The sequence below is a fragment of the Amphiura filiformis genome, chromosome 15 (genome assembly GCF_039555335.1).
Source record: "Amphiura filiformis chromosome 15, Afil_fr2py, whole genome shotgun sequence".
Taxonomy (NCBI): domain Eukaryota; kingdom Metazoa; phylum Echinodermata; class Ophiuroidea; order Amphilepidida; family Amphiuridae; genus Amphiura; species Amphiura filiformis.
Window position 1 is genome coordinate 51,625,221 of NC_092642.1, and position 25,233 is coordinate 51,650,453.

Here is a 25,233-nt window from a genome sequence, read left to right on the forward strand (position 1 = left end):
TTCTAAAATTTTCAGAGTATGTAGTATGAACATGTAGAAATATAATCAAGTAGTTACCCTACCTGCTCTTCTCCGAAAAAAATAAAAAGTCCTATACCTCAATGATAATGAATCCTAGGTGCCACCTCATAATGATTGAGATTTGGTTATACTTAATGACAAAATGTGATGCTTTACTCATTGGCTTCAATTCCATGTATACTAAAAATGACCTGTTTTGCTGTTATATTATTGTTATACAGTCCTACTATATATACATACTCTCAGTTATGTATCATTGTAAACTCTTACTGCAAGTTCCCATCATCATTCAAGCCTCTATTTTTCTTTTCATGTGTTAATACTGTCTTCTATTCTTACCTTCTACAATCCAATAACCATCTAGTCTCCTTTATCCAAATATTTTACTGTTAAAGAACCTAACCAGGGTGTCTCAAAATCTGTATAAATGTATTGATAAAGATCGTAATACAATACCAAAACAAGTCACTTTTACGACATCATGACAATGATGATGATGCAGACCTCTATTTTTCAGTAACATTTTGGTGATAGTTAGTCGATAAGTACTTTTGAAATGTTCAATTTTTCATCTCGCGCAAGAAGATATTTTATTGGAAGAATATGCAAGAGATGTATACAAATTCAGAGACGCCCTGTGTTAGTAGTGTATTGTCTTGTGTTGAGTGCAATGGTAACACATATTGGCAATAAGTTGTCTATATATATCTATATGCAGATATATATCTATATAATAGTTCAATTTTAGAAACTCAAAATCACCATCAAGAAAGATTTTGATTCACAAGTAGTGAAGCTTCAGATGGTTCATAATGGTCATATCATACTGTGTCCATTACCTACCAGTATTGTTTTTGATGATATTTTCGCATCTACATCAGGTTGCTTTATTGCTAAAGCGAAGTCGCTATCATAACCAGCGTCAAACCACTACCAGTTGCATTCAAGGCAACCTGGATGCGAGATGATTTTTGATTTGGATGATGACTGCATCACCAGTAGGGATGGCACAATTGCTACCAACATTTGACTGCTGTGACAATTTGTATGATACGAGCATTAGATCATCACCGGTTTACCCACGGATCATCTTAAGACCCATCTCGAATCTGTGATTCCAAGAGATAAAATGCAACTACTGCTAATATATACTTCTTGTACTCTGCCTTATTTCCATAATCTGTAGGTATTATCCATACTAAATATACATCTCCTTTATTTCCATAACTTTTGGCAGCAGGACGCAATTCAGCTTTGTTTTGGCGAGAAATAAACACCAAATTATTAGAATACAAATGCTCTTTACATACATTTTTCATGGAAACAATGACTTTTTTGTAAATCAGCATGACATGAGAAATATAAAAGTGATGTAAATTTAGTACAGACAGAACCAAGGCTGCGATAGTAAGATACAGTGTTTCTCTGTAACAAACACTTCCAAGAATATTAAGTGTGAACATTAACAATAAGCAAATCGGGAGTAACATTTTGTATCATCACTGACAATAAAATGTTACATCATTAATTATTATTTTTGGTGGTTATTTTACTTTTTACTGAGAGACTGATAGAATTCGCAGAGAATCTTCCAAGCTGTTGGAGCCATGAAGCCATCTGGGGATCTTCGCCGCACGAGCCAGCGCCATGCATTTTGGTCCCGGAGATGAAGAGGAAGTCGTCCTTCTTCTCTGGGTCAAAGAAGTCCATGGCTGACTTCTTCTTGTTGTACGCTGCCACACGGAATGGAATGATCTCAAGCTGGGTTAGTCCTGGAGCCATTGTCAGCACCTGTGAAAGAGAGGTCAAAGGTCAATAGATTACATAACATTTTTTAGCAATCCATTGGAAGAGGTGGAATGGCTTATGAGTTAAGTTCTACTCTCCTTACACAGACATGCCAACTTTGAAATCCAGATTTCCGTACTCAGAAGAACAAAAATCCGTATTTTGCACCCTAAAACCGTATTTTTTAAATATGTACCTTTTGCATACCTGCCAACCCCAGAAACCCCAAAAGTAGAACACATAATTGAGAGGGAGCACTTGTGTGACCGAGCACGTAACGGCCGGGTCCAGGGGTCCACTTTACAAATTTGCAATCAAATTTGGCAATACCAAAGAACCATTCCATCAAAGTAATAAATCAATACAGAAAGATGCTTCCTTTACGAGTTATCACTCATTGAAAGTGCTACTTTGCTATACTTTACATGGAAAGCGGCCATCTTAAAGTCGTCATATTTCCTTTAAAATTACATAACTGATCACGCTGAATTCCGGATATATGATGCACAGTTGAAAATAAATTTTTAAAAGATTTGGTGACCTCAGTCGACCTTTGACCTTGTATGTGACCTTTGACCTCACGAAATTGGATAAAGTATGTAGACCAAACAAATTAATATATACTTCTGGAAACATTGGGTTTTGTTACTTCTAATGTTGTTAGAAGCATGCTTTGTTAAAACTTTCAAGTTCAGAAAATCATTGATCATCATCATCTGAATAAACAAAGTCGGAAAGCATCTTGTAGGCCTATACATATTTCTTTAATGTGCATGCATGGTGCGAAAGTCGGAAGTAAAAGGAGGTCGGAAACCTTCTTGTAGGCTTATTCTTTGCACCGATAGAGCTAAATAGTTAACTAAATACCTTCAGAAGACATAGCATTCTAAAGGTGGTTAATAAAAAATATTAATGTGCATGAAAAATCTGCAAGTCAGAAGAAAATTATTTCGGAAAGCATCTTGTAGGCCTATTAAATATTTCTTTAATGTGCATGCATGGTGCGAAAGTCGGAAGTAAAAGGAGGTTGGAAACCTTCTTTTATGCCTATTCTTTAGCACCAATAGAGCTAAATAGTTAACTAAATACCTGCAGAAGACATAGCATTAGGTGGTTAATAAAAAATATTAATGTGCATGAAAAATCTGCAAGTCAGAAGAAAATTATTTCGGAAAGCATCTTGTAGGTCTATTAAATATTTCTTTAATGTGCATGCATGGTGCGAAAGGCGGAAGTAAAAGGAGGTCGGAAACCTTCTTTTATGCTTATTCTTTTGCACCAAAAGAGCTAAATAGTTAACTAAATACCTTCAGAAGACATAGCATTAATTAGGTGGTTAATAAAAAACATTAATGTGCATGAAAAATCTGCAAGTCGGAAGAAAATTATTTCGGAAAGCATCTTGTAGGCCTATATTTTAATAATAATTTTTTAATGTGCATGCATCACCGAAAGTCCAGAGAAAAACGATGTAGGCAACCACTTTAACAGACCAAGAAAGTGGTCAAATGATACCAGTAATTCAGTCGGTAGTTTAATCTTGCAGCTGTTTATCTTTTTAAGACATAACATTTTATTATTTTGGGCAAAATTATGGAATTCCGTATTTTTTTGGAGGTGACCGTACTACCGTATTTATCACGTTTTACCGTACAAAATACGGTGAAACCGTACTAGTTGGAATGTCTGCTTACATGCTGTCAGATGCCAAGAAACCTGACAATTGAAAGTTAATTAACATTGCAATATTTGTATGCAGGATGCTTCTGAAAGTTTGCTATATTATTTACTTTGTTTCATGTTTTTGTCTATCCGTCAAAAACAAGCTGAAGAGTATGTTAAGGGGGTACTACACCCCTGGCGAATTTTGTGCCTATTTTTGCATTTTTCTCAAAAAGTATAGCGCATTGGTGACAATTAAGATATGTATATTATAGGGGCAAGGACTACAACTACTGCACTGAAAATTCAGCAACTCAAGGCAAGTAGTTATTGATTTATTGATCAAATATTGGTTTTCCCTCATTTTTGACTGTAACTCCACAACTGTTGTCTGTGCTGAAATGAAATTTCCAGTACAGTAGTTGTAGTCATTGCCCCTATAATATACATATCTTACTTGTCATCAATGCTCTATATTTTTTGAGAAAAATGCAAAAATTGGCACAAAATTGGGCAGGGCTGTAGTACCCCCTTAAGCTAATCGAAAGATTTGGTCACTGATTTTGCAGATCAAAAATGAATTTGCAAAGTCCACATGGTAATAATGTAGGTGTTTTGGGTGGTTTTATTTTGTATATTTATGAGGGCTGATTGTTTTGTCACATATGTGACTTGCTACCACTTGCTCAAAAAATATGCAAAGTCATGCCTCATCCATTTAATGGATGGAGGCATGAGTTTTCAAATTTACGAGCTATCTTTTTCTCTTATTACCTCCTTTGCAAACCATTTAGCAAATATGCCATCTAATGCTACCATTACTTTGCAAATTCAAGAGCTGGCTGTTCTCACTTGTTACTTGATACTTTACAAATCTGGTTATCTGTTTTGCAAATATGCCATCTTATTTTTTCTTTCAATGTTTCTGCTCCGAGCAAAGATTAAAATTTGTTCAAATATGCCATCTATTTTCTCTCATTAATCTGATTGGACAGACATACATGTAGATAAGATAACTTTCTGAGCTTGTTTCCCTTAATAGTAATCTGTTGATATGGTCCACTGACCCACTCAATGATCAACACAAATCATAGCATTTTCTTAGACCTAATGATTTGCATTGTAATCTTCTTACAAGCAATAGTTATATGTAGCAGTCAAATGAGCTCAATCGATAAGGCATTCGACTATGGTGTGAGAGGTTGCGGGTTCGAACCCTGGCAAGTGGTTAGTACGCTCGTGTGTTAAAAAATGAGTTAGCTTGAAATTCCCCTGGACAAGCAACTGACTGCTAATTGTCTCGTTGTAACCTGTACGAAACTCGGGGAGCTGATCCTGGCTGCAAAGGTCTATTGTGGAATATCTAGGGTGTGCGCTTCTTAGCTGCAAGTCCCTGTATTGTTGTTTAATGGTTTATGGAATGATGTAGGGCCGTAGTGATCAGCTACAACCTGTAAAGTGTGCGGAGGCTTGTTGATCAACCTGTCATTGTGCCTGTGCGTAGCGCACTATAAATCACTGCACTTTTTTATTCCGTTAGAAAAGGCTACTTTAAGCAGAAACCTTCGCAGACAGGATCAGCTTCCACAGTTCTCGTATTGGTAAGAAGAAAAGAAAACTTACCCGTCGTCCATGGGAATGGTCATAGAGATCTCTTGTTTTATCTGGATGTGGCATGCCAGCTGGATCCCGTCCCACTATGTAGAAATTGGCACCAGTAGCCATACGAGCTTTGGCGTGCCATTGAACCTAAAAAACACAGGAAGAAAATTCAAATTAGCTACAATTTCATTTTTCACCTAGTTTTCAATTTTATTTTGTGATTGTCAAGCTTGGGTTCTATATTACATTGATTTAGATAAAATCTGCAACATATGCCCAGTATTCTTCAGATGTTATAATACTCTTCAGTATTTGTTTCCGTCTCTGTATTCTTTACTTCAGTACTTCAATACTTTCCAACAGAACTGGGAGCAAGTACTGTAATTGGGCTATTCCATATAAAATTTACACTGCCCCTATAGAAGATTTTAGAAATATCTTCCACAGGGGGAGTATGTTTTTCAAATGGAACTGGTCAAGGTAAATCATTTTGAAACCCATACTCCCCCTGTATTATGGCTTAACCTATATGTTCCACAACTGGAATGAGTATTTCAAATGAAAGTTACCCAATAGTTTATTCTATTCAAAACTCATACTCCCTCTGTGGAAGACTTTAGCTACATTTTCCACAGGGGTAGCGTGGATGTTAAATGGAATAGCCCATTGGAGCTCTTGCGTGATAGCACACTGCACAATTCTACTACAATAATTTGGGAGGTGAGCCTTGCATATCAAGGACATCTTGCCAAGTTCACATCATAGATGAATAATACTATATATTGGAACATCCCCTGTCTGTGACCTCTGAGCGTGCTTAAACGTGTTTGAACCTGGCGACCTCACAGTCAACTACGAGTACACAGAGTGCTTAACTTATCAGCATTAAAACTCCACGCTAACTTCATTCCTTGTATGCTTGCACTACTTTCAGTTTACTAACGCACCAGGCAGACGTCCAACCCAGTGTATCTATTCCTTACCCAAACAGCCACCATTCTTGAACCCCAATTGAATGAACCTAAAAGAAATGCCACATGTTTTGTTTTTCTTGAGTATCAAGTTTTCTTACTTCTGTTGGTCCTGCATACATCATAGGAGATGGGAATATAGCCAGTACAGTTGAGTCTGGATCTAGCACTCCCTCTTCGAGAATAGCATGATGCTGCTTCATACGTGTGTCCAGAGGCACATCGTCATCTTTGGTCCAACCCCCTGAAAACATAATGGATGGATTGGGTTAGATTACAGTTTTGGTAGCAACAAATGATTCATTGTTCATACAGAAATATACTACAGACCATACTATATAATATTGATAAATCTAGTCTCTTCAAAATCATGCATTAGGCCATCTTAATTTAATAGTTTGTCTCAAAGCCCTTCCCAAGTTAAAAACCTAATACGGAATATGTTTAAGGGTTTTCTTTTTTATGTAGGACAAGCTTTTTGACAAGAATAGACCACCTTTCATCTCTCAAGGAGGTTTCACTGTGGTCAAGATGAAGAATTTGATTGAGAATTACGATTTAGTCTATTTTGGCATCTGACGATATCAGATGTGAGATTGTTGTGTGTTGGATTTGAAAAAAATTTAAAACAGCCAAAAACAACTGCAATTTACTAAATTCAGCTGAAAATGGGCAATTTTACTAATGCGCACGGGGGCTTTGAGACGAACTATTAAATTAAGATGGCCTAACAAATCTGTGACTAAAAATCATGGAAAATGTGAGCAAATATAAATGCATCAACCCGCAAGAAAATTAATACATACCCAGAGGATGAAGTAGAAGCACTGGTTTCGAATAACCACGCTCTTTCAATCTTCGTTTTGTGTCATTCATCAGCAAAGCGTGCCCATTGTGAACTGGATTACGCAGCTGGAATGCAAACACCGCATCTGCACCCAGGTCCCTGAACTTCTTGCGTAACTCGTTTGGCGTTAGACGGTACTCGTCCAGGCCATCGTTCCAGCGGAATCGTTCTAGAACCTCCAGATCACCGCCAACCAACCAGTCTCCACTTTCCATAACCATCTGTGAAGAAAAAAATCATTAAACATTACTGACGTTCTGTGTGTATTTCTATGCTGGTTATGAGTGAGAAGCTGAAAGACAGTTGGAAAGAAAGTTTGAAAAAAGTTTGAAATAACATCTGAAAGAAAGAAAGTTTGAAAGAAAGAAAGTTAGAAAGAAACTTTGAGAGAAAGTTTGAAAGAAAGTTTGAAAGAAAGAAAGTTTGAAAGAAGGAAGAAAGTTTGAAAGAAGGAAGAAAGTTTGAAAGAAGGAAGAAAGTTTGCAAGAAGAAAGAAAGTTTGAACAAAGGAAGAAAGTTTGAAAGAAGGAAGAAAGTTTGAAAGAAAGATAGTTTGAAAGAAATATAGTTTGAAAGAAAGAAAGTTTGAAAGAAAAAAAATATTAAAAAAAAAAGTTTGAAAGAAAGAAAGTTTGAAAGAAAGAAAGTTTGAAAGAAAGAAAGTTTGAAAGAAAGAAAGTTTGAAAGAAGGAAAGTTTGAAAGAAAGAAAGAAAGTTTGAAAGAAAGAAAGTTTGAAAGAAAGAAAGTCATACCATCATGCCCCAGTTATGAGCACCATACCGATTGAGCCACCTGGACCAAAGTCTAGCATCAAACCACTACCTACCTTTATATATGGATGATCTGGATGACTCGTACCCCACTGACGGCAACACCTCTCTTCTTTATGATGCGCATAAAACTCAGGTGTACGTAGTATAGCTATTCTCCTGCCCTCGTACACAAGTGCAAAGGCCTCTTGCTTCTCAAGACGTTCCTTGTCTTCGGTTTGCACCGGTAGCACAATGGGAACGGATTGATTGATCACACCACCTGTAATCATCACAAATAGGAAGAACTTTGTAATGGGTGGAAACATTTGCTATTAATAACAACAAAACTATCATTTACTTGTATTCCACAGAAATCATACAAATTTCACACAATTAGGGGGACTTAAAATGTTAAATTTTGACCAGTTGTTAGTGATTTGTGCGACTTTACAACAATGGGCATGCCCAAATGATGGGTAGAAGATTTTTAGCAAACCTTAAATAACATATAATTTCTAGAGAATTCAATCTTGGCTCCAATTACAGGAAAATGTTAGGGATGGCTTCAAATCCTAACCGGTGAACTGACACATGACTCGCAATGCCATTTTAATGTCTTTTAATTCGGACCATATAAAATTGATTACAAGCTATCCATAGGGGTTGCTCCTCATCTAGTGAGAGAGCAGTGTCTATTCTACAAGCTGAAAATTTCTGCAAGAAATGTTTTGCACATAAATATTTCGTAGCCAGTGGTTTCCAGTGATATAAAAATCTCAACTTTTTTTGAGAAAAGTGGAGGGGGGGATTATGCTGTAGATCATGAAATGCCCTTTAAGATGACTAAAGTGCTTGTTTAGATCTGATTGAAACACTTCTAATGTGCTATTCCATTTAAAATCCACACTCCTCCTGTGGAAGATTCTGGAAATATCTTCCACAGGAGGTGTATGGATTTTAAATGGAATAGCACATTAGGCAGCTCCATTTGAATTTCATACACCCTCTGAGAAAGATTCAACCTGAATCTTCCACAGAGAGAGGATGAGTCTCAAATGGAGCTGCCTAATGTGTTCATTCCATTTGAAATTCATACCCCCTCTGTAGCAGATATTTCCAAAATCTTCCACAGGGGGAGAGTGGATTTTAAATGCAATAGCCCAATAATGAACTTTCAACACATGATGGAACCAGGTCTATTCCAATCTTTAATCAGATGTGTAGAGAAGGTGCAAAACTGAAAAGATGCAAAACAAATGATGGTGATAACTGCCACAAGATATTGTAATAGATGATGACTTACCATCTAGTAAGCAATTGAAATGTTGACATTGTAGAAACTCTCTTTCCCTCATGAAGCCTGTCATTGGAGTAGCCCAACCCTCCGATAAAACTTGCACCCATTGGGTATCCAGCTATAACACAAATCAATCAAAGTCAATGTTAGCAGGAATGTAGCATACTCGGACTCGAGTCAACTTCTTGCTGCACTCGGACTCGACTCGGACTCAGCAACCTGGACTTGGACTGAGTCCGTACTCGTACACAAAAGGGCTCGGACTCGGATTCAAATGGACTCAAGAAGTGCTGCCCAATATGCATTTGGTAGCCCATTTGGGCGCCTTTAAAATATTTTCCTGTGACATGAAATGGCCAATGTGATTTCACGACTTTTAGGCAACTTCAGAGTTTGTGTGAATAAATCATGAAGTTGTGTAAAGACTATTTTAGGTTAAATTTCAAAGAATATATCAATAATGATAATAGCATATTATTATTATTAAAATAATACAATTTTAGACCAATTTTGTCTCAAAATGCCTTCTTAAATTCAAAGTGTGTGGATGTTTGTGTTCTGAGTGTAACACATTGTGCACTAAAATGCGCACTAAGCACTGCATATGCTAATCTTACAAGAAATACAAAACTAATACACCATAACATACAAAGTATTTCATATTCGACCCATTTCATTTCAGGTCTTCTCATGACCAACACAACCGAGTCATTATTTACACTGCTAAAGTCAATTTTGATCATACATGTATATAGCACCAAAAACGCTTCAAACATGGACAAATCTGTTAGAATTGCTTTATGGTTATGCTCCACTCACCTTGGTAATATTGAGGGTATCAAGAGACTCAGCTTCCTTGCGCGCTGCCTCCCTACAGTCAGCTGGCACTAGCAGCTCCTTAACGGTCTCGACTGCAGACTCAGGAACAACACCCTGCGATTAAAAGGCGAGTTTTATTATCAGTCATAAAGGTAGATATCCCCTGAACATGAGCAGCAGACAACTCTTTCTGGTGGGTACAATTCAAGGGTAGAACTTCGTTTCGCCTTCCGAGAATCCTGACAACAGTGTTTTACGAGAATCCTTAACCCCATGAGATCTACTTGCCAATTGGCCAAAATGAATATTGTGTCCAATTTTGAACCAATCAAGGAGGGTATTAATAAGATCATCTGCAAATGCAAGTTTGACCATAAATAGTTTAAAGCCTAGTCATAATTGGCAATTGATATGAGCATTTCAAGTTATCAACCAATCAGAAATGCTGTTAGTGTCCAGGGGGTTAAAGTCTTCCCCATTTACTTAGTGTGTAGGCTTAAAAATCTATGAGAATCTCTTTAAATTCACACAAACCAGTTTAGGAGAATCTCTGCGAGAATAGACTCTCAGATTCTTGCCATATTGCTCGGCCTGAAATTTCAGAAGTATAAGGTCAATTCCAAGCAACCTCGCCCAAATTGTCAAAATTTAAAAATCAAGTCAAGTATGTGATTTTGGTCTCATATTGTAGCTAAAAAGCTATATTTTCTGAAAACGTACTTTTTTTAGGAGGAAATGGTGTCCATTGTTAGAAAAACATCCTAATTTGCATAAATTTGCATATTCTTGACTGGTAAAAGCAGCAAAACTAAGAACACAGCAACTGCTCTGTACTGTAAAATTTTGGAAACAAATTATGCATGTGAATATAAAGTTTATAAGTAGCTCAAAATATAAACACCAGAAATTTTCAAATTTTATAACGTGTAACTTCGTCAGCATTGTTTGAGTACCAATTTTACGATTAAAAGCATCATTCCATAGCGCTAAAGTATCATTTATTACCACTGCAATTTTAAAATAAGGTTGATTTTCATTGAAACTAGAATGCAAAGCAAATTTATTCATCCCTATCCGATGACCCAAAAATAATTTTCAAAAGGTCTAATTTGCGGGTAACGACCAATTAAAGTTGCATCATTCCATAGCGTTGCGAATGATGCATAATTCATAATATGCACGTTTGAAAAAAAATATTCACAATTTTGGGTTAGAACTTTCTGAAATGCATTGCACAGAGTTATCTTTGCAGTAATTGATGTTTCAGCATTGCCTGAACCATTGTAAGTGACATAACTCCACAAAACCCCTGCATCATTCCATAGCGCCATAAGGATTCATGGATTGCAAGGATTTTTTTCTTTAAATTTACGATAAAATAAAAACAGTGATGATTATTTCTTGATAGATGGTGATAGTTGTTATGTTACATCCTATGGCTAACACCCAGTGCTAAATTTCACTTCCAAGAATTTTAGACTAGCAAAATGTTGACATAATTTTAGTTTCAAAATGTGACCAAGCAACACAAGTTATCTGATTTAAAAAAATCGGTGATAAATAGTTTTGGATAAATATTGATATTTGTCAGCTAACATAAGTAGCCAAGTATATAAAACACAATTTACTCAAATTTATTGATCTATTTATTTTTATTTTCAAACATGGACTGCTTTTCATTTTCTATGGGATTTTACACACAGCATCATTCCATAGCGCTCCTTGCATCATTCCATAGCGTGACCTAGTGTCGGAAAATTTGGCATAAAGAGACGATGCCCAAATTTTTTTTAAATCGATACTGACAATTGTCAGTTTACATCCTAAGCTTTAGATTAAGTGGCAAATTTAATATCTCAGATTACTAAACTCACAGAGTTTGTCTAAAATGTTTTAGTGCAAAAATACTGGTCCCGTGCATCATTCCATAGCGCTTGAACTTTGCATATGCAAATTAGGAAATTAGGGTGGTTTGGAAAAGTTTCTACCTTAATCATTCACTAACCAAAATACTTTAACATTATGCTATTCACCTTGTGCTGTTTTCACATATTTGGCTGCTGCATCAAAAAGAAATTCGTACAAAGGCAGTTTGCATCATTCCGCAACGCTTGGAATTGCCCATAAACCTAACTGACAGGTGCAATCTCCAGTTTTAAATCTAGGAATTGAGCAACCACTTGTGGATGTCATTTGTCTCAAGTCTTATTTGAAGAGCTTATTTCCAAACCGTGTTAAATCCACAAACACATATCTGATTTACCTGTGCGATATTACAATGGGTTGTGATGCTATACGTTAAATTCTTTAAAATTTTAATTTTATTTAGATGCACCATTACAAAGCAAACAGTGGATGAATGCACAGTAACAATACTGTGTGAGGCCTTTGATTCCCAAATGAGAACAATAGTCTGCATATTGTTAACCAACATTGTTGTGGTAAATAATGGCTTGTTGATGGTACAACTCATTGTTGCTAATGTCAAACTTATCAAAAGTAATTGTGATTGTATCACACAAGTAAATGAGACACATGGTTGTGGACTTAACACGGTTTGGAAATAAGCTCTTCATTTATAACACAATTGGTGGTGTGTTTTTTTAAAACTTTTCCTTTCTCTCATTGATTTTTTGAGTAGTTTGTTAAGATGATTGACTGACCCGTGATTGAAGATACTTGACAAGCTGTTGGCAGCATTCTTGTACAGTAGACTTGTTGGTGAACAGAGTCACCTCTGGTTTCTCGGGCACCTCGTATTTCTGATCAATACCAGTGAAACCTGCAAGGAAACACAACAATTTGTAGACATTAATTAACTGTGATTAAAGGTTACTCCGTTGAAGTTGACTGTGATTATATTAAAACTTTAGTGTTTTTAATAAGCAAAGCATTTATGTTCATGTCATACTCTATTAATGATTTAAAAATGCATTTGTATCCAAACTCGAAAAAATAAATAACCTAACCTGAAAAAAAATTATTATTATTTTTTTTTCCAATTACGGGTACCTGATTACCCATCCGAAAAATGTGTCGGTTACCCGGGTACAAAGTTACCCAAAAATCCCTGCCTTAATACATGTATCATACATGTACATGAATATCATGAGAGTTTGATCACATTTGAAACATTAATTTTAAAATACCATCTGTTATTGGGAAATGCTATTTTAATTGTATTTTAATGGTATTATAAACAGTCTTAAAAGACTGTTTCAAAAATGAATTGTATATAGCAATATTAGAGATGTTAGTATCTGTTGACAAAATCTGGAAATCGTGCGAAGCGAGCACTTGCTCTTTTTAATAATGAAATATCATCATCCAATTCTGGAAATGTAGGAAAAAAAGACTTTTTTTTTCATTTCTTATAATCTGGAAATCGAGTAAAGCAAGCACTTCAACGCTTGCTCTTTTTAATAATGAAATATCATTATCTAATTCTGTAAATGTAGATAAAAAAGTAATTTTTTAGAAATTTCTTATAAATCTGAATCCAGAAAAAAAACTGAAATCCGTAAAAAAGGAAACTTACATTCCTGTAATATCCAAAATACTTTTTTGTCACAAATATATTTGTGGGAAATTTTAAACCTGTTATTTACTCCATATGCCATCATAGGCTAATGGATTATGAACAACAGCTGTACCACATCCACATTTGCATAATCAGAATTATTCTTGGACAGCTGAACTGGATTTCTTTTGTGTATGGAATTACAAGGGAATGAAGAACCACTCATCGCACACTAGCACTTTGCAACATAAAATTCCTTGGACACATATACAGATTTGAATAACACATCATTGACCATTTTGCATTTCGAACTGTGCAAGTATCGGACGCATCACATACTGGTCTATCTCGAAAAACATGCATTTCGAGAAAATCGCAATTGAAAATCTTCGTATTAAGTTAACCTTTCAATAATTTAATTATACTATGGATTTTAATGAAAGTGGTTTTAAATTAAAGCATATACTTAACAAATTTATTTAAGTGGAATTTTGAATTATATTTATGTATGCAGTATTGCTTACAACTACACTAAAGTTGTAGTTCTGTATGTGAAATAGTTAATTTCCCGATATCGTATTTAAAATTCGTTTCATACTGGTCTATCTTGGGGCTATCTCGATTTCGCGAACAATGATGTGACTTTAGATTTATCACATACTGGTCTATCTCGAGATAGACCAGTATGTAATGCACTTTCAATACGATATCGGAAATTAACGATTTCACATACAGAACTACAACTTAAGTGTAGTTTTAAGCAATATTACATACGTAAATATAATTAAAGATTCCACTTAAATAAATCTGCTAAGTGTATGCTTTAATTTAAAACCACTTTCATGAAAATCCGTAGTCTAATTAAATTATAGAAAGGTAAACTTAATACGAAGATTTTCAATTGCGATTTTCTAGAAATGGGTGTTTTTTTCGAGATAGATCAGTATGTGAAAATACGTATTTTGAAAAAATCATAGATAGTTTAAATTAAACATTTTATAACTAATTATCTAGGAAAAATTGAGGTCTGTAATTTGTTGTATTTGAAGAGCTCCGTAAAAAAGAACTATATACCAATTTTCTCAAAAAAGTCAAAAATTCAAGATAGACCAGTATGTGATGCACCCGACGGTATGTAGGCCTATTCTGTTATTTGTGTGCATAAACACACACCTCTGTGTGTCCAGGGGCATAGCAAAAGGATAACATTGGGACAGCAAAGAGTAAAGTGTCCTTTAAAATTACTAAAAATGGGATACAAATTGATAAATGGGGACAAAAATGTGACTTTGCCCCTCACACTAAAATCCTGGTTATGCAACTGCTCCCACTTCCATACCATAAAAACTTGATAGTTAGCATATGTGCTTACTATCAAGCGCTTTTGAAAACATGAAATTGTATCAAAGTCTGGCGCTTTACCAACTGAGCTAATGGGGTTGAGACACACATTTGCAGGTTTACTTGTTCGATATAACTATGTGTATTGATAATTTGCTCAAAACCCTTTACATGGGACTCTTCATGTTTGCATGTTTTAAAAGCGCTTGATAGTAAGCACATATGCTAACTATCAAGTTTTTATGGTATGCACACATCACATACCTTTGATAAGTCCAGCCCTGGCTTTCTTGTACAGTCCTTTGACATCACGTCCCTCACAAACATCTAGAGGCGTATCTACAAACACCTCAAAGAAGGGCAGACCAACTTCCTCATGGAGCTTACGAGCTTCTTGTCGATCCTATGGAATACAAAACATTCAAAGTACACTTGACTTTCTTGTAATTCATGTATATAGATAGGTCCTTTGTTATTATAGTGCAAACTTCAATCTTCAGAGCAATAACATCTGCTGAAGACGCCAGTTGACCCGGTGAAAGCGCTCCGGTGACTGCGCGGTGAGTACCAAATTTGAGTACCGTTGAAGTATAATTTTGCTTTCTATTCAATGTTGTGATCAAGAAACTGTGGGTTGCTAAGTCAAAACTGAACTGAAACAGAATTGGTATGGATTGGACACTCGGAGGTTAATGCACTACTCTTTTTCATACCTGACAGCAGATTACATGTACAGGTGAGGCTTATACAAGCAATGTGTTTAAAAAATACAATTTCTGTACAATTGCTCCATTTCATTTTTATGGAATTGCTTAGGGTTTAGATCATTTCTTGGGTTTACAAAAAGTTTATAGGCTTAGAACAAGTGAAGTTTGAAGTTTTATGTTCATTTACTGTTGCAATTAATGCAGTAGCAATTTTGCCACATTTTCCCCTACTGCAGCAAGAATGTTCCATGGCGACCGAACAACAAGAACAAAGCCCAGTACAAAGTCAATTGTTCTTGCGGAAACATTACTGTGGGGAACCAAGTTGCTGCAAAATCCCAACTCACGCTCACATAAATTCGCATAAGCGTGCACGAGTCACGCATTACACAACGCAACAGACAACCCAACACAATGCTAAAACGTCATGATTACAAACTGAAACGTCAGACTACATACTAATGGCCCTCTGAGTTTGAGCCCAATGGGCTATTCCAGTTGAAATCCACACTGCCCCTGTGGAAGATTTTGGAAATATCTTCCACAGGGGGAGTATGCTTTTCAAATATAATTGGTCAGGGTTGATCATTTTGAAACCCATACTCCCTCTGAATTGTGGTTTTACCTGTATCTTCCACAACTGCAGTGAGTATTTCAAATAGAAGTTACCCAACTGTCTATTCTATTTGAAACTCATACTCCCTCTGTGGAAGACTTTAGCTATATCATCTACAGGGGTAGTGTGTATTTCAACTGGAATAGCCCAATAGAGATGGAAGCAAGTATATAAAGTTTGTTCGGCCTATATAAGACGGAAATTATTCGGTTTTTGTTACTGCGCGCGTCAATAAAATCCCAACTCACGCTCGTGTAAATTCACATAAGCGTGCGCGAGTCATGCATTACGCAACGCACAACTAGCGTAAACATTGCGCCCAACTGCGTGCATGCCATTCTATATCAATACACAGCGTTATGAGTCTTATTTTTCCACCTTATATAAACCGAACAAACTTTAATGATCTCCAGACACAACATACACGTAACCAAATCTACAACACAAGCAGGATCCACAACACCAACCTGAGCGTAAGGACTGATAAATGAGGACAAGCACACAACACCACCATCGGCGAATAGCTTGGCGACCTCACTGACACGTCGGATGTTCTCCTCACGATCTTCTTTGGTGAAGCTCAGGTTCTTGTTGAGTCCGGTACGCATGTTGTCTCCATCCAAACTGTATGCTGGGATTCCATGATGACACAGGTACTCCTCCAAGGCAAAGCTGACAGTGGTCTTGCCAGCACCAGACAGACCTGGAGTAATGAAAAATAATACCATTGTGTCTTTAGCATTTAAATAGCAAATTAAATGAACTATTAACTGAACTATATAAATACAAATTGAATGTTTATGTTATAGAAACTCCAGGGGACACTATAATACATTCAACATTCATTTGAGTAACCTGTATTTTTGCTATTATCAATTGAGAGGCTAAATCCTCATTGACTCCACACACTATGTAGTAGTTCTATTGCAATCATATATTAAGTCTTCACAAAAAGTAACACAGCAGTTATAAATATGAATATAGCTTCAGAACTATAATTATGGTTTTTCCATGCCAGAATGCTTGCATATATAATAACCATTGATCGCTGTCAAGGATCGCTGTAAACTGCAACTTTTAAATTTGGGTATGTTATGTTGTGCATATAAATAATTTTGTGAAGTCTTTAGATCAATACTATTCTGACCACCCTTCAGTCAATGGTCAAGGTTCGACAGATGGATGCTCTTTGACCCTTTCCCAACCCTCCAAGCCAAGATGATTTGGAATCTATTTTTAGGAACAATACGGAAAATGAATGTACCAGCAAAAAAACAACAACAAAAAAACACAATTTCGCATACGTCTGTTCCTACACCCCGCCCCATAGTAGCTTTCAGCACACACAAATCTACAATATTAATGTTTAGCTGATCAAAAATTATGTTAATTTTGGAACTGAAACAAGGCAGAAGCATGTACATCACAGATTTTGGTCAATATTGAAAGATTATGAAAACATTTTAAAACATCATATTTTTTTAATGTAGTCAAAATGTTACTGTAAAACATTTTTTGGCAAATGATTAAAAATCAATCTGTACCAGATTTACCCTATTCAGTGCATGTATGTGTTCTTTTGTAACCTAAAATGTTATTTTCAAAAAAATAGTATTTTAGTTTCAATGACTTTGACCTGTTTTCTATGGCATTCACTAAGCCTGATGCGCCATTGTTTTGCAGATGCCAAATTCTATCAAAAACCATTGACTAGTCATTAAGTCATTAATTACATAATCACATCAAAATCATTACAGCAACTGCAACAAAGTCAATACATCATGTTACATAATGTTAGGAAGTGCTCTTATCACTGCTTATTAGGACTTCCTGAAGCACCCATACCCAAACCAGTGTTCCAATCAGTGTTCAGTTTTGGAATATATGTATGTTTAATTGTCCAAAAACTGTCTGTCCCGTCCAGGCCTCAAAATACTTTTTTGATTATGAGAGTTTTTTTTTGACAGATTCCATGAAAGATAGCCCTCATGTATATATTTTGCCATTGACAATTTTTTTCCATGGGGGCAATTTTGGGAAAATTAGGGGCGAATCGCCCTTAGCCCCTGTGTATTTTGGTCCCTGGTCCCATCTGTCCATCACCACCTAGCTGTTATTATTTTATTTTTTGTTAAGTGCACCATCACTTGGTTGGCAATGCTGGACAAAATGAGAATCATACACAATGTAAACAGCAAGATATTGGCAGCTTTGGCAGGAACTGCCTTTTGGAATTTGCAGGAGAGCATATAAATAGCTCTTCTGGTGCCTCAAAGGAGAGCTGTTAAGAGCATTTACAATAGAATGTAAGGAGAGAATGGTCAACTAAGAAGAGCTAAAAATCACTCTCCTACATCAGATTTAAGGAGAGCAGTAGAGAGTGATTGCTTTTGCTCTCCTCAAAAGGCAGTTCCTGGTTTGGAGCTTGAAAATCGCTCATTTTATGTTCCTTTATTTTTTTAGGTGCATTTGGATATGAAAATGTATAAAAATTGTAATATTAATATGCACCCTAAATGAAATCTCCACTGAAAATTTAATTGACATTATGGCTTGTTTAATACAGGGTGTATCAAAATGATTGGTACCGACGACTTCTCATTTTTGCAGAATTTTTTTGACTATTTTTTGTACCAGTCAGAGGTTTACTGTTTTAATATTTGACATTATAGTAGTTTTATCTTCTCTAAGAATTTTAGATCATTAAGATAGCACATTCCGTTCAGAAGTTACATGATTCTAAAGGAAAGTAGGTGTTTTTACATTTTTTATCGCAATGCTGGATCAGTAGCGCACCATTTTCAAAGCTCTATTTTACCTTGAATGATATATATTGAAAATCTTGGAAATGTTTTATTTTTTCCTTGCCTATTTCTTCATTCATAATGTATAATAAATGATCAAATCAATATTTATTTGTTGAGATTAATGCCTTTTAGGACGGTAATTTTAATATTGCAGTATAAGATATATTGAGATTACTAAGTAGATGGTGTGGCAGAATGGTTATAGACTGTAGACAGTGTCTGTTAGGTTGGAACTGGTAAGAGTTATTGGAATGGCTCCACAGTATTCCACACTTCAGCGTGGTTTCATAGTGAACAATTACTGGTTGACATGAAGCTATGGAGAATTACAGAGAAGATTTAGTTTCCGAGAGCATGGTGTATCCCATGCAAACATGCTATAACTCACAATATTTCAAAATTTGATATGGGCAATTATATGCCTTATACTATTTACAGAATGGATCCATCCCAGGTGTTAAGTTCATTCAAGATGGGGCTTCGCCTCACAATGCCATAGTCATAAGACAGGGACTTCAGGAACTATCTTTCTAATAGTACAGTCATGTAAAGCAACTGTATGTTATGTATACTAAAAAGAACACCAGGCTTGAACCAGTAACCAATAACGTGCACTACGGCAGCGAATTGTGTTATGCAAGTAAAGCTATGATTACGATGATCTTCTTTTAAATGACAATAGCTTCCAGATGCATTAACCTATTATCTTCAGGTTATCAGATCAATAAGTTAACATATGTCCCTTTCTATTTGTAGTACAAAAATTATATTAATTAGCAATTTTATATTTTTGATATATTTTTGAAAATGTCACATGTCCCGGTACCAATCATTTTGATACATCCTGTAGTTGAAGATGAAAAGACATCACCTTGGGTGAAAAGACATTGCCTTGTTGGTAAGCTTATTAACAGAACTTTTTAGCTGGTATGGGTGATTGATATTATCACATTCTACATGTTAATCAAAATCATGGAACAAATACAGTAGGCCTACATCCTAAAAAATATCAGTGGAACAATCCCACAAAATATCTGATGTATGTCACTTTCCTCTTGACTGAATGATTGGCTGATTATAAAGTAGGTCAAACTGTAAACTCCATAAAGTACAAATCAAGGGGTAATTTGCAAGAGGGCCCTATCTGCAATAGCTGCCAGGTGTCATATTTTAGATGTATGCAATATAGAATGCAGAATTTATCATTTATAATGTCTATAATAGGGCAGCTATTGCAGATACGGGTTTCTTTTACTAACCCCTTGAAATATGCCAGTCATCTAGATCAATGTCATGAATGCTGCCAAATAAGACTGGAAATCACATAATGTATGTGAAAGTTAACCAAAGTTTACTACATTACCTTCAATATAATTGTGCTAGACATTATATATGTGACAACTTTGAGCTTTATTTCTGATGGTGATGCAACACTAACCCCTCGAAATATGCCAGTCATCTGCATCAATGGCATGAACGCTGCCAAATAAGACTGGGAATCACATAATGTGTGTGAAAGTTAACCAAAGTTCACTATATTTCATTATCTTCATAGTGTGCAAGACATTTATGCAACAACATTTAAAAAAAAGCCTAGAGGAAAGTGAAATATTACTTGAATGTCTTTGATCCAAAAAGAACTGAAACAACTAAATGAAATTCCAATGTCAGCTCTAGAAAAGGCTGAAAATCGCACCAGCTAGAATGACTATATTAAGGGCGCCATGTCGACAGACGAACAGCATACCCGATGATGATGATTGTGCTTTAACTATTGAACTTTTCGGTAAATCCTATTAAGCTTTTCTGTGTAGATGTTTGATATTGTCACATCGATGCGTACATCAATACTGCACATTTTACGGTTTTCAAATGTGCAGTAATGATGTTCGCTCAACTATGTGCACATCGGCATGACGTCAAATGATGACATCTCAGGTCTACCCGCAAAGGCTTATGGGATTTACCGAAAAGGTCAATTGGTTTGATTAAAAAAATAATAACATATCAGTATTTATATCCAAAATATCCAAAATTATTTCATAAAAACACTGATAATATACAGTATTCTGGAATTAGCAGTTATTCATTTATTTTATTTTTTGAAAATCAAAAAATTATTTATTTAATTTAAAAGTGAAATACACTGCAGTAATTATTTCACCCCAAGCTAACTATATCAAAACATTGTCATGTACAAACAAACCGGAGAAATTCAGATATATATCTTCAGCAACTAAAATAAATTGCTACATGCATGGTATCTTAAGTCACATTCACATGAGAAGGTACAACTACAGCGCTTCAGAACTCTTGGAGTGAAATGCAAATCATATTTATATCAATCAGCGTTTTAGTTTTTCAACCCACTTCATAGTCATACCCCTTTAAATTTCCAGGTTTGGGTCATGTCATGCAAATATTTCAGCACTTTGTTTTAGTTAATATTTTTAATGACTGTTCTACATTTTCCAATAATTTTCAGGTGTTGTGCTTTTAGAATCACACAGGTGTAACTTTTTTGTCATTTCATTTTTTTTTATTAGAGAATAAAAAAACCCACAGGCATAACTTAGGATCATGATCTTACATGTACAGTGGGATCAAGGGTTTTGACAACTTACTCCTAAGTATGTCATGTCCCTATGAACATGACCTCCAAACTGGACTATTCCAGTTGAAATCCATACACCCTATGGAAGGCATTCCCTTAATCTCCCACACAGGGAGTGTAAATTTCAAATGGGTTTACCTGAATGGGCGACTCCATTTGAAATCTACCCCCTGTGTGTGAGATTAAGGTCATGTCTTCCACAGGGGGTGTATGGATTTTAACTGCAACAGCCCAATCTACCTGCACTATGAATGTCTTGCCTCTATTGTAACCCTATTTGCCACCCTAAGGCGAATCCAATCGATATTGTAAGTATACACGGATACATACACAAAGTAGCAGTGTGGTGCCTGCCACACATGGCTTCTGGCACTCACAACATTCCTGTGCAACATATATATTTTTTTACAATAACTCCAGACAGGCTGTCCCTAATTATATTTATTTTGTACATTTGTATGCTGTAATAGTGCACATGGTTTGAAACAGGTGAATGAAATTTTAATTTAAAAGTTGTCCATTTTGGGCAAAAACAGTGTCCATTTTGTATTTAATATTATGTCACAATAAACTTAGTTGAATGCATTTGATGGGGGGGGGGGGGGCTGCTTTTCTCTATTTGGAACTTACAATTCTTGCCACTATCAACCATAATCATAATCATCCTAGAATCTAATCCTGAAACTAATCTTGCAAATTTGTGGCAGTTATTCTAAAAGTCTCTTGATACCTTATTTTTACACCAATTTTAACTAGTTATCACAGGAAAATGTACTGTAACATGTACTTTTTCCTTACAAAAATCCTGTGGTAATAGTTACTATTGTGAAGGTCAGGAAAGATAATATAAAAATTTTGAGTGTGTTAAGGTGGTACTACACCCCTTGATAAATTTGTGACTATTTTTGTATTTTTCTCAAAAAATAATAACACACTGGTAACAAAAAATATGTATATTATAGGGGTAAGGAATCCAGTTACTACACTGGAATTTCTGTGACTCAAGACAAGAGGTACGTTATTTATGGTAAGAAAAGAGGTACCGCTAGAATGTACCTCATTTCTTAACATATATATATGAACCACTTGTCTTGAATCACTGAAATTTCAGTGAAGTAATTGGATTCTTCGCTCCTATACGTAACTTTTGTTACCAGTGTGTAGTTATTTTTGAGAAAAATGCAAAATTAATCACAAAGTTTATCAGGGGGTGTAGTACCACCTTAAAAAAGTAAATATGCAGGGAAGATGAAACTTGTTCCCACTCTACGTCATACAGAGTCAAACAATATTGAACTTTAGTTGTCCAAACAGGTCTACTCCTACTAATGCTAATTTAATTAAATACAGTCCCTGTACTAATTCATCAAATGTACCTGTCCATCTTTCGTTTAATAATTAAACTACTGACACACTATCCTTGACTTATTTGACACCTATTATATAAAATGTTCACTGACCCATAAACTATTTATCAGGTTATCAGCGATGGTCTAACTGTTTGCCTAATATTAATAGTAACAACAGATACAAGTCAATGAACGGTGGTCACTTTTCAGACTTTAGAGTGTGTACACAATATCGATAGGCAGTGTATTTTTAGCCGAATGATTATTATCATAAGATTTTGAAATTGATTCAGGTATTGGGGAAGTCTAGATGCAATTAGGGCATGAGTAGCATTCAAAATATTTAAGTGGTTGTCCTCCGGCTGCATAAGACATCCAAAATTGATTGCGGACAACCTAAAATGATTAAGTGATTGTCCAAAGTCTGTACATACCAACTTGAAGTTGACCCATTTCATCTTGTCAATGCCAATGAAAATAAATGGTATCAAATGTTCAATTCATAATAATACTGACAAAAGATATCCAAGGAAATGCATAAATTTAGTAACAAATTATGCATTGTGGCAATAATTGTAGTTGAAACAGGGATGTGAGAGGCCACAGATAAAAAAAACCAAAGAACAATGTATCAGTGAACAAACCCTTTTACTTTCAAGTCATTAGCATTTCTAGAGGATGAATAAAATAATAACCAAAATAAGAAAATTGGCTCGCAAATACAGAAAAAGATTTCATACCTTTTATAATGCGGAAATGTAACAGATGACATCCCAAACAAATTATGTACCAGCAAATTATGCATAATTATGACATGTGGCATTCTTGCTAAGTAGCATGTTTCTACTCTGTAAAGAGTTGACAGGCAATGCACGGTAATGCAAGGTAAAACACGGTAACAGCACCAGTAGAAACAGACTGGGCGATGCGGGTAAACCTCACCATCAACAACCTTTGTGTTGGTTAATAGTGGGCAATAGGCGGTAATAAGTATACTCACATCCCATTTTCGTGTTTGGGTCTTGGTTAAAATGATAACATACCATATCCTCTGGAAATTTCTACTTCAGAGAAAAATCATTCATAGCCTGCAGTATCCTGTCTCTTTCCGCTACATGTACCTATATATATTGCATGGCTTTTTCGGACACGAGAGTGGAACCAAATAACACTTAGAAAACAGTTGGTGACACTCTGAACAGGCCACAAAAAGATTTTCCAGATATATGTGGGCTTTGTGGTTCCTTGATCTCTTGAATGGTATGGGTGGGATATCATATCCGTCACATGTAACAGGAAAATAAGGATACTACAGACCAGCGTTCGAAATTGTGGTTGTCCGGTTGCCCGGGACAACTAAAAAAGTCGCCGGACAACCAAAAATACTGATTCGGTTGTCCGCCGGACAACCATAAATCTAGCCAAAAGTCACATTTGTAGGCATACGGACATCCAAAAACTTAGATGGACAACCAGAAATTGTAATCTGGTTGTCCGTGGGACAACCATTTATTTTTCCTAAATTCGAACACTGCTACAGACCCCAAATTACTTTGTACACTATGGACCACAATGACCTCATCCCAATGGCATAGTTTAATAACCTCAATTAAACAATCATAGTGAAAAAATTGACCCCAAGTTGTACCCAAATTTTCAATGGTCATTCAATGAATGTACAAATGTATTGGGGTTAAAAGACTGTGCCCTGATAGATGAACACATTTTGGATCCCAGTGGTACACTTACCAGTAAACCATACAGTACATCCTCTGAAACCACCTCTGGTTCCCATGACCTGTCCACGCTTGGCTCTGGACACATGATGGACCTGCGCCGTCACGTTGGTCGCCACTTGCTTGCTCTGTTCACCATGTCGAGATGGATTGAACCAAATGGTTGTGTGATTAAAAATGATGTGAAATGAAACGGGAGGAATAAAAAGTAAAATCATTCAATTAGTTTTGATTTTGTAATGATGTATGCTGGTATCAAAGAGTTTAGACCCAAACAGAACTAACTCTGCCAACTTTGTGTGTCGTTTCATGGTAAAATTTTGCACCTCCGTATTAGTTTGCCAATTGCCATGTGGCAGGTAAACTTCAATTTGAATTGTGTGCTTGTTTGTGTTGTGCCAATAACACAATCGAAGTGTAACATTTGTAACACTGACACTTTTAAAAGGTAAAGGAAGCAAATTTTGTTTGATTTCAGGCTTTTGTCAATAAATACTGGAGATGCTCTATTTTGGCCCCCATGCATGACAAACCAATCTGGTGGATATTGTTATGCAAGGGGCTATTGAGTTGGTTCTCTTTGGGTGTAATCTCTTTGGTTGGTATATTATAGTTTTTGTCATAAGGGATTGAGGCATGGTGCAAACTATTTCAATACAACCATCCACATCAGCTGAAAGGAGTATCCCATCATGCATTGCAGTGTATCTGCTTGCTCCATAGCAAATGTATACAAATTATAAACAAGAGCCGCTTAGATATTGAGAGCTATGGATAGTTTCA

At 35.8% G+C, this 25,233-nt stretch overlaps 1 protein-coding gene across 1 annotated transcript in view; it reads right to left on the bottom strand.

Annotated features, from left to right (window-relative positions):
- The window catches only part of LOC140171814 (bifunctional 3'-phosphoadenosine 5'-phosphosulfate synthase-like), a 46,750-nt gene continuing 21,517 nt past the window's right edge, over window positions 1-25,233 (bottom strand). The window contains 12 exon segments of the mRNA XM_072195143.1: window positions 1-1,644; window positions 1,647-1,812; window positions 5,095-5,220; window positions 6,146-6,288; window positions 6,851-7,112; window positions 7,719-7,924; window positions 8,948-9,059; window positions 9,761-9,874; window positions 12,424-12,542; window positions 14,886-15,024; window positions 16,412-16,647; window positions 24,464-24,578. Coding sequence (XP_072051244.1) covers window positions 1,571-1,644; window positions 1,647-1,812; window positions 5,095-5,220; window positions 6,146-6,288; window positions 6,851-7,112; window positions 7,719-7,924; window positions 8,948-9,059; window positions 9,761-9,874; window positions 12,424-12,542; window positions 14,886-15,024; window positions 16,412-16,647; window positions 24,464-24,578 — 1,812 coding nt within the window. The 3' untranslated portion in view covers window positions 1-1,570.